The sequence below is a fragment of the Garra rufa genome, chromosome 13, assembly GCF_049309525.1.
Source record: "Garra rufa chromosome 13, GarRuf1.0, whole genome shotgun sequence".
NCBI lineage: Eukaryota > Metazoa > Chordata > Actinopteri > Cypriniformes > Cyprinidae > Garra > Garra rufa.
Genome location: NC_133373.1, coordinates 23,082,757 through 23,093,582, shown reverse-complemented (window position 1 = coordinate 23,093,582; position 10,826 = coordinate 23,082,757). Strand labels below are relative to the sequence as shown.

Genomic DNA, 10,826 nt, shown 5'->3' with positions numbered 1-10,826 from the left:
ATTTATTTGATTCAAAATACAGCAAGCAGGAATGTTGTAAAGTATTTTTACTATTTAAAATAACTGCTTTCTATTTGAATATATTTTAAAATGTAATTTATTCTCAAAACTAAATTTTCAGTATCTTTACTCCAGTTTTGTTATCACATGATACTTCAGAAATTATTCTAATATGCTGATTTGGTGTTCAAGAAATATTAGTATTATTAATAATAATATTTAAAACAGTCGAACATTTTTTTCAGGATTCTTTAATGAATAGAAACACCCAAAGGTCAGCATTTATCTGTAATAAAAAGCTTTTGTAACATAGAGTATACCATTCAAAGGCTTGGAGGTTGAGTATATTTTGGTAAAGAAATTATAGAAATGAATACTTCTATTTAGCAATTGATCAAAGGTGATGACAAAAGTGAAGACATTTATAATATTACAAAAGATTTCAGATAAATGCTGTTCTTCTGAACTTTGTATTCATCAAATGAAACCTGAAAAAATCTACTCAGCTGTTTTCAACGTAGGCTTAATAATAAATGCAGCAAATCAGAATAATTTCTGAAGGATCATGTGGAGTAACGATGCTAAAAATTCAGCTTTAAAATCACAGGAATAAATAGTTCAAAATGTGACTGGTTTTGCTGTAAATTTTGACTGGTGCTCTTTTTTTGTGTTGAATCCTGGCCCGCAACTACGCATTAAATTACAATAAACAACCTTTTTAACAAAACGTACTCGAAAAAAAGTCATTTGTGCCTATAAAATGGCAGAGAACCACGTGGAGATGCTAGTACACAATGCCTGCTTTTTCAAACGAACTGTTCAAAAGAACCGATTCGTCAAAATGACTCGCCCAGCCGATTTGACAAACTCGCGCTTAAAGATGACGTTTTCGTGTTCCTTGAAAGAACGTCCAATCACAGCTCGATTTTTTTTCTCGGGGAGAAATTTGAAAGTTGAGGCGAGCTGCTGGCTGAGTGTTTAATCTCAGTTTATGTTGATGAAGTAAATTAGTTTGCAATATATTTGGTTAATGCAACATGTCTGCGCAACCTTTATTTGCAGATAAATTCAAGAGAAATAACGATGTTTTCAGAAACACGATGGAAGCTATTTTTCAGAAGGTACGTAACGTTAGTGTTACATCAAACGTACGTACGTTTAAGATAAAATAGCTGTATTGGCGCATATTTTACCGAATGTTATGGATTTAAAAAGTGTAGTGAATCCATGTAATAAGGTTTAACTTTAACAGAGCATGTTTATTACCTTCTTTATAGTATTCTAGTCTGAGTGATCCTGGGATAGACGTCTGTCTGAAAACAATGACCTGCAGGACTGGTAGAGGTAAGGCAAAATATCGAAATTAAAAACTGGTATCTAAACATTTATACTGGCTGGGTAAATAAAATAAAATAAAATAAATAGTTGTTGTTACCTAAACAGTAAAATTTGTTTCTGTGTATTATATGATTATAGGTCCTGTGCCCATTGACAGTGCAGAGGGAGAACTTGAGTTGGAAGCATTAAAGGTGAGAGTAATATTTTCTATATATATATATATATATATATATATATATATATATATATATTTGGATTTTTTTTAAGCCCAGATGTGTGTAAGTTTGCGAAATGATTCTATTGGGATATTACTTTTATCTTTTATATGCAGACTCGAGTTAAAGCAGACCATTCGATGAGGGGTAAGGAACAAAATATTGTGATTTTGGTTCATTTATATCAGTTGTTTTGTGCAGTGATGGGCAAGCTCCTTGGAAAATGTAGTGAGCTAAGCTAACAGTTACTCTTCATTAAATGAAGCTTAACTACACTAAAGCTACGGCCTTGGGTAATGTAGCAAGCTAAGCTACAGCATCATGGCAAAAGTAGTTCACTACATCTAAGCTATTTTTTAAAATTTCATTTTTCTATTGAACCAACATCATACCAAGTCATTGCTCTCTCAGTGATCAATTAAATTGTCAGTAATACAGGCATACAAGTTCAGTTTAATTGTTTATTTAACCACTCTTCCAAACCAATTTGGCAACAAAAATCAGTATCATGTACAGGGCTGGATTTATCTCATATTTTGGGGGGTTGTATTCTTTCTTGCAAAAAAATAATAACAAAAAAAGCAATGGCACCAGTTTCACAATATTAAACGAATAAAACAGGGAAAACACAAAATTTGTAAATAAAATAATTTTATACATATTACTGAATAACATAGTCTATATATGAATGGGTGTTCGTCAACTGGTTGCATGTCGTCAGAGTTTACAGTGTTGACAGCTTCGTAAAAAATTGCCTAATGGAAGCGCTGTAGATTTGTTGTATATAGCTACTAAAATATGACAGACCGCACAAAAACAGCACTTTAATTTACTGCCGTGTTTGAACAAAGATAGTGATTGATTTCATGAATACAGGAGCCTGATTTTTTTAAATTGTCAGAATCTATAGTACATAACAAATACAAAAATAAAAACAAATCACAAACTTTTGCAGTCAAGACTGTGAATAAAAGACAAGTGTGGAATGTAAGCCAGATTTGGCCAAGACTCTGTTACTATCTGGGAAGCAAAGCTAAATTCTATTGTAAATTTGTTAACTGACAGTAAGAATATATAACCGAATCAATCGGCTATATTCGTTTGCAGAAGGTAAAACACATTAACGTAAATTGTAAGTCTTTGAGAGGAAAAATTAAACCGACAGGTCACAGCGGCTAGGCCTAGAAGTCACATTTTATTATATTCTGAAATAAACAGGCCTACAGCGTAATGTTATGACATTATTTCCCTCACTCCACAACAAATCCTTTAACTTTAATCTTATTCAGAACAGAACAATGATGAAATAAATAAATTTGCCTAAACAATCCAAAACAAATTAAATGTGAAACTGAAATTAAAGTTGGGCTTATGTAGACTACCTCTCTTGCCACAAATACAAATGATCCATATCTGCAATGTATTTGAAGCAAAATTATTATGCATTGGGTAAGCTTTGTACTTCATGCACGTCGACGGAAAATATCATGATGAGCAAAAATGTGCCACGGGACCGGTGGTCACGCTGAACTGCACATAATACACACTATTTAAATTGACTAACGTAATTTTTGGGAGACCGTTTTATTTTTCAAATGAACAGTGATAGTATGCGCGTCAGACACCAGCGATCAAACAGCTGAATATCATATTCTGTCATGTTGGTCATAGTAAAGGCATAATTCGCTACAGCAAAGTCCAAAGCAGTTTGAAGTATTAAGAATATTAGCAAAGATTATTATAATTCGTTTAGACTAGAACACGGTTTCATTCTTATTTTGCTATGGAACCTGGTCGTTTTTTGTTTGTTTGTTTTTACTAACGAACCGAAACATTTTGCCTTTCGCCATGAATTTGACACCCACCCTCTGCCCATCTCGTACTCCAGGTTTGAGATCTTCCCAGAGCACTAGCCTGCTTCAAAGACTAAAATCAAGGCACTCATCACTAGTTCTAATACTACATTTTGCATTGCAGATTATACAGTTTTCTGTTGCTATGTGGGCGCTCAGTTTTTTCTGACATTTAGCTAAAATATCGACAACAAAAGTCTCGACAACAAGTGCTAGACTTTTCTCATCTCGCAAAAACAAACATTAGCCTTTATAAATACAGTGCTGTGTTATAAATACAGAAAACATGTACTTTTTCAATCAACACTTCTTTATTTACCTCAAGTCTGCAAACACGCCGAGATACTTCAAACTGCGCGCCGCACTTTAACGAGAGAGGCGGGAGGAATACTATGGTTTGACTGACAGTTTAATGAGCCAATGGCATCACGAGGTTTAGTGGCAGTGACGTCGCTTACTGACCCAGGATCAGTGATCCGTAGCAGTTATATTTCCGATTTGAGCTTAAAGTGTAGAACAATATATAGCTTGTAGCTTTTGTTGACGCTACCGCGTTACTTGATCAAAATAATAGCTTAGCTACTGAAAAGCTATTTGATTCAGAAAACAGCGACGCTACCACCACGCTTCTGAGAAATGTAGTTAAGCTAGTAGTGTCACTACTTGTAGCGACGCTACTGCCCAACACTGGTTTTGTGTATAATATTTATCCTCATTTCTCATGTTTAATCTTTTTATCTTCTTGTATTTGACAGAGTTTGAGTCCCAGGAGGATGATCAGGTAGTAAAAAGAAAATTAAAGATTGTAATAAAAAAAAGCACAAAAAATAAAACTTTTTTTTACTTATATTTTAACTTATATTTTGTTATTCCCACCAATTTCAGATGGATGTGTCAGGGGTCACTGAAGATGATCTTAATGGCTTAGATCAAAAGGAAAACAGCGAAAATCTATGTAAGAAATGAATATATATCACTTAGAATCCGTAACCGTTAACATATATTACCAGTCAAAAGTTTTTGAGCAGTAAGATTTTTAATGTTTTTATTTTTTTAATGAAGTCTCTTCTGCTCACCAAGCATGCATTGATTTGATTCAAATTACAGCCAAAAAACTTTTGAAATATTTTTGCTATTCAAAATAACTGCTTTCTATTTGAATATATTTTAAAATGTAATTAAATCCTGTGATTTCAAAGCAGAATTTTAAGCAGCATTACTCCAGCCAGATCCTTCATTCTAATAACCTTATTTGAAGCTCAAAAACATTTATAGTCATTATATGGAAAACAGCAGAGTAGATTTTATTTAGGTTTCTTTGATGAATAGAAAGTTCAAAAGAACAGCGTTTATCTGAAACAGAAATCTTTTGTAACATGATAAATGTCTTTATCATCACTTTTGATCAATTTAAAGCATCCTTGCTAAATAATAATGAATAAAAAGTATTCTATTTCTATAATTTCTTTCCCAATAAAAAAATTATACCGACTCCAAGCTTATGAATGGTATAGTGTAAAATGTTACTGATCTTGGATCAACTGTTTTAAATATTGATGATAATAACAATAAATGTTATTATTGTTAAAAAAAACAGCATATTAGAAGAATCATCATGTGACTGGAGTAATGATGCTAAAAATCTGATTTGAAATCACAGGAGTAAATTACAATTTTAAATATTTTCAAATAGAAAACAATTATTGTAAATGGTAAAAATATTAAACATTTTACTTTTGTTTTACTTTAGATCAAATAAATGCTTACTAAAAATAATCTTACTATTCAAAAACTTTTAGTGCAAGTACAGTTAAAACCGTACTAGTGTAAGTACAAAATAAACATTTCAGTTAGTATAATTGAAGAAATACACAATTATGTAAAGTGCTGAGTCTGACATCAAAATCATGTCTCACTGATTATCTTCTAGGGCACGGAGGTGAATCATTCCAGCTCTCTTTGAATCAGAATAACACATCTAATGATTCTCTATGGGGTGAGATGTCTCAGCCAGAGGAAGAGGATGAAGAACTGGAGAAAACACTGAGCAGCCATGGCGGTACCCTCCTGGATGTCTATCCCAGCATGCTTAACCAGATCGGCGAGGCATACCGGCGAAAGCATGTCACTGATACAGCAAGAGCCGTGGTGCAGAAGTACCGCCGCAAACACTGGCAGTCCGCCCCGACGCATCAAAACACATCCTCTAGACACGACTGCACTCTGAACAAAACAACAGACATCTCATTTACCAGTCAAAGTCCAGTTCAAAGAAACATTAGCAACTGTTTCAAGAGCAGCGACCAACTTCAGCATTTTCTCAAGAACAAACCAAGGTCTTCACCACTTAAAAATTCATCCTACGAGGCCAGTGCTTGTTTTTACTCACCCAGGAGGAACATTGCGGATGTGAGCAGTGTGACCGAGGAGTGTCCGTGGACTGATTTGCATTTAACCAGTAAACCTGCTCGTGTGATCGATTTGTCCACACCTCCATATCCTGGATCCCCCACATCTCCAGATCTGGACCAAACCTATGATGTTGGACCAACATCTCGTGCTGTTCCAGCCGCATCTGTCCTTGCTTCTCCACGACGAAGCAGAGCAGATCTTTCTCTCGTTGACCAGAGAGGAATATTAATCACCTCTCGATATTCCTCATTGGACAAAGACTGTTTCAGGGAGTGCCTACACTCTCCAGTTTCCTCTCCTCAGCGCAGTCTCATTGGTGTTTCATCTCCTGGGAAAAGTACCTTCAGACCTAGTGTGCTGAACATGGAAAGGCAGTTAAACTCAACAGCAAGTCCAAAGCGAAGTGCACCATCTCCTGTACACCATCTATCCCATTCTGAGATCCTCAGATCTCCTTATGGTGTCCAACACGTGCCTTTATCATCACCCTGGCGGTCTGTTTATGACCACCCTGACCGAAGCTTATCCAAGGTGGAGAAACCATCCAACCGTCAGCGCTCTCTTTCTGGCCCTCAGTCCACGTACTCATTCAGCGAACCGCAGATTGATATGGAGTTCAGAAAACTCTATCACCACTTTATCTGTCGTGGTACGTCATCACCGTGTCCTTCCTCCCACTGTCACCTGTGTGAGAGACACATGAAGGAGACGTCCCGAAGCCCAAGCTTTTCCTCCTCCAGCATGTCTGCTCTCGCTCTGACTCCCCTGAGGGCCGAGCTGAAGAAACGCCGACGTCAGCCCGAAGTGGAAGAGTCACTCCGATTCAAACGCTTCCGAGAGAGTCGTTCTCCACTTAAACATCTCCAGCTGAGAGACAGATACATGTCCCCTGGCATGTCAGAACCCACTGAAGACAAACACACCTGGGATAGAGCTGTCCTGTTGCAGTGTCCTAGTCCAAGGTTCCTCAGGGGCACTGGAAACCTCAGAAGAATCAGGGAGGCTAAATTAAGCATGCAAATGAACCCACGTGCTTTGTCTTGGGTAAGAGCATTATTGAAATGACTTGGGCATTTTGTATATACAGTGCCTTGCAAAATTATTCATACCCCTTCATTTTTTTAATATTTTGTTATGTTGCTGCCTTATGTTAAACTACTTTAAATTACTTTTTTCCCACATTAATCTACACTCCCAACTCCATAATGGCAAAGCAAAAAATAGTTTTTTAACATTTGTGCAAATGTATTAAAACTAAAAAAAGATCCCGTTTCTGGGACACTCGAAATTTAGCTCAGGAGCATTCATATTGCTTCTAGATGTTACTACACTTCGAGTGGAGTTAAACTGTGGCAAATTCATTTGAATGAGTATGATTTAGAAAGGCACACACCTCTCAGTCAGAAAAGGTCTAACAGCTAAAAAATGCATATCAGACCAAAAACCAAGTCCTGAGGTCAAGATAGCTGCCTGTAGAGCTCAGTGACAGACTTATGTTAAGGCAATGGTCTAGGGAAGAGTTCAGAAAAAAATCTGCTGCATTGAAGGTTCACAGAAGCATTATCCATAATGGAAGACGATTGGAACAACTAGGGCTCTAGAAAATGTCTGCCAGCCCCCATCCAAGCTGACAGAGCTTGAGAGGTGAAAAGGTGAGGCAAAGAATGGCAGATAATTGCCAAATGCAGATGTGCAAAGCTTGTCACATCATACCCAAAAAGACTTGAGGCTGTAAAGGTGCTTCAACTATGTACTGAGTTAAGGGTATGAATACTTATGCAATGTACTTATTTCAGTGTTTTATTTTTAATAAATTTGTAAAATTTGCAAATCTGGTTTTTGCTTTGTCATTATTATGGTGTATGGAGTGTAAATTTTACAAATGTATTAAAAATAAAACTGAAATAAGTACATTGCATAAGTATTCATACCCTTAACTCAGTACATAGTTGAAGCACCTTTACAGCCTCAAGTCTTTTTGGGTAACTCATACTTAACAACAGGATCTTTTCAGTTTTTTTATTTTTAATAAATTACCATAAATGTTAAAATCCTATTTTTTGCTTTGCCATTATGGAGCAGGGAGTGTGGGGAAAAAGTAATTTAAAGTAGTTTACCATAAGGCAGCAACATATCAAAATGTGAAAAAAATGAAGGGGTATGAATAATTTCGCAAGGCACTGTATATGTGACCCTGGACCACAAAACCAGTGAAATGGGTCAATTTGTTAAAATTTAGATTTATACATTATCTGAAAGCTGAATAAATAAGCTTTCCATTGATGTATGGCTTGTTAGGAACTTAGGACTATATTTGGCTGGGATACAACCATTTAAAAATCTGGAATCTGAGGATGCCAAAAGAAAAACATTGAGAAAATTGCTTTTAAAGTTGTCCAAATGAAATTCTTACAATACATACTACTAATCAAAAATTACGTTTTGAAACGAAAAATAGATAATTTTTTTTTACCACTATTGCTACAAATATTCCCGTGCTACTTACGACTGGTTTTGTGGTCCCGGGTCACATATTAAGTATTTTGATTTGCCGTTTAGTTTAAAGGTTTAGTCATTTTTGTACTTCCCAACTTATTTTAGTTACTTGCAAGAAAACGTTTCTAGTTTAAGTTTTTGATCTAATACTTTTTTTTATTGCAAAGGTTAACAAAAAGGATTTTATAATAATGTGTAAACAATAACAATATTTATTTATTTTATTTATGTATGTGGTAAAACATTTTTTTTTTTTTTTTTTTGCTTTCTTTGCAGAGAGATGCCCCAAGCGGAGTCCATCCAGTGGAAGGTTTGTAGTCACATTTTAGTATCTTAAAAATACTTGCTCTGCAACATAATGGCCTCTGTATCTTGCTTGTAGATATTACAAAATGTTAACTTATCAATCTTATTTTTATTTCAACAGCTGTGTCACCCATGAGCCTGTTTAATCAGGGCACCTCACCACTCTCTTCTAGGTAATTTCAGCACAAAATACCATGTGAATTTCTTACAGCCTTCATTTTACCTAGTCCATAAATCACTTTTTCTAGGGATGAACCAATATTACAATTCTGTGTAATATAGTTGGATTTAAAATGTTTTTATGTTATTTTGTGTAAATAAAATATATTACAAGTGTATATTTTGAATGTAATAAAGATTTTTAATGTTTTATTAAGAAGTTTCTACTGCTCACCAAGCCTACATTTATTTGATCTAACTTACAACAAAAACAGTACAATTTTGAAATATTTTTACAATTTAACTGCTTTCTATCAAATTTACATTTTCAGCATCATTACTCCAATTTTCAGTGTCACATGATCCTACAGAAATCATTCTAATATGCTTATTTGTTGTTCAAGAAGCATTTTTTCAATTATTATTATTATCAGTATTTTAAACAGTACTTTTTTTTTCAGGATTTTTTGAATAAGATCCAAAGATCAGCATTTATCTGAAATAAAAAAAACCTTAGTAAGTTTATACACTATGCGATTTAAAAGCGTCAGTATAATGTTTTTCTTTTTTTTAAATGGGAAATAAATTATAGAAATGAATACTTTTCTTTAACAAGAATGCATTCATGTCACAAAAGATGTTTTATTTCAGATAAAATTCTTCTGAACTTCCTATTCATTAAAGAAACCTGAAAAAAGGTCTACGTAGCTGTTTTCAACATAATAAAAATAAATACTTTTTGAGCAGCAAATCTGAATATTAGAATGATTTCTGAAGGATCATGTGACGAGTAACATGTTTACTGTTTTTGCTGTACTTTGAATCCAATAAATGCAGGCTTGGTGAGACTTAAAAAAGTTCACCCAAAAATAAATTATATCATTAATTTCTTATTCTTATGACCTTTGTTCATCTTTGGAACACTTTTTTTGATAATTTTTCTAATTTTTTTCTCTTGAATTTTTGATAATAATAAAAAAAAATCCTTTAAAAGAGAATTATTTTTTTTGGACAGAAAAAGTATTCTCATGGCTTCATTAAATTAAGGTTGAAACACTGATGTCACATGGACAGTTTTACCAATGTCCTTGCTACCTTTCTGGGCCTTGCATGTGGTAGTTGTGTTGCTGGCCAATAACCAAAATAGTGACAATATACTGTGAATCCCTGAAGTCTTCTTAGTTATTCCTAAAAATGTAAGATTTTTGAGGTTTGTTCTTTGAGAATGATCAGATATTCATTTAGTCTTTAATAGTGATTAAGAATCTGTTTTCTTCAGTCTCTCCAGGCGGCGGCTACAGTATGGCCTTCTGCAGTGATCAGCTTTTCTGTAAACATCCCACAACCTGCATTTCCCTTTGTGAGATAAACCATGCATTTTCACTAGGGTGAACTTTAAATATTCACAATATGTTTAATATTCAATAGTCCTGTTTTCTTGTTTGAAATGTATATATGTACCTGTAAAATGCAGCTGTTTGTTTTTTAATGTTGTTGTATAAATATTTTCTACACTTTGATATAACCTTGTGTTTTAATAGTAGAAATTTAAATAGAACCCAATGTTTTTTTTTTTTGTTTTTTTTTTAATACAAGTGTCCAAACATTTGCATTGATTAATGTTGTTCATCTGTAAATAATTCAATTGTTTTATTTCTACAAACGTTTTAATAAACAAATATGTGCATTTCACATACAGAATTTCGTTTTGTGCGTAATTGAGAACTAACAAAAAAGCAAAACAATCATTTTCCTTAAGAAACATGACTTCTAAAGCTCACATTGATTGAAAATTAAAGGAGCACTCCACTTTTTTTGGAAATAGGCTCATTCTCCAACTCCCCCCGAGTTAATAAGTTTTACCGTTTTTAAATCCATTCAGCCGTTCTCCTGTTCTGGCGATATCACTTTTAGCATAGCTTAGCATAAATCATTGAATCCTATTAGACCAATAGCATCACGTTCAAAAATGACCAATGAGTTTAAATATTTGTCCTATTTAAAACTTGACTCTTCTGCAGTTATATCGTGTACTAAGACTGGCGGA

General features: G+C 34.2%; 1 protein-coding gene across 1 annotated transcript; it reads left to right on the top strand.

Annotated features, from left to right (window-relative positions):
- The first annotated feature begins 964 nt into the window (after positions 1-964).
- Positions 965-10,730, top strand: LOC141283527 (uncharacterized). The gene is made up of 10 exons (XM_073816811.1): positions 965-1,121; positions 1,278-1,344; positions 1,477-1,529; positions 1,670-1,700; positions 4,162-4,187; positions 4,292-4,361; positions 5,337-6,862; positions 8,591-8,624; positions 8,742-8,793; positions 10,059-10,730. Exons 1-10 carry the CDS (start codon positions 1,038-1,040, stop codon positions 10,096-10,098), a joined length of 1,983 nt encoding a protein of 660 aa, XP_073672912.1. The 5' UTR covers positions 965-1,037; the 3' UTR covers positions 10,099-10,730.
- The last annotated feature ends 96 nt before the right edge of the window (positions 10,731-10,826 follow it).

What these genes read in the sequence shown, in the direction of transcription:
- LOC141283527 (XM_073816811.1), top strand. Translation starts at nt 1,038, where the DNA reads ATGTCTGCGCAACCTTTATTTGCAGATAAATTCAAGAGAAATAACGAT. An exon ending in AGCAGACCATTCGATGAGGG is followed by an intron (nt 1,701 to 4,161) that starts GTAAGGAACAAA and finishes TGTATTTGACAG; the next exon opens with AGTTTGAGTCCCAGGAGGAT. An exon ending in GGAAAACAGCGAAAATCTAT is followed by an intron (nt 4,362 to 5,336) that starts GTAAGAAATGAA and finishes ATTATCTTCTAG; the next exon opens with GGCACGGAGGTGAATCATTC.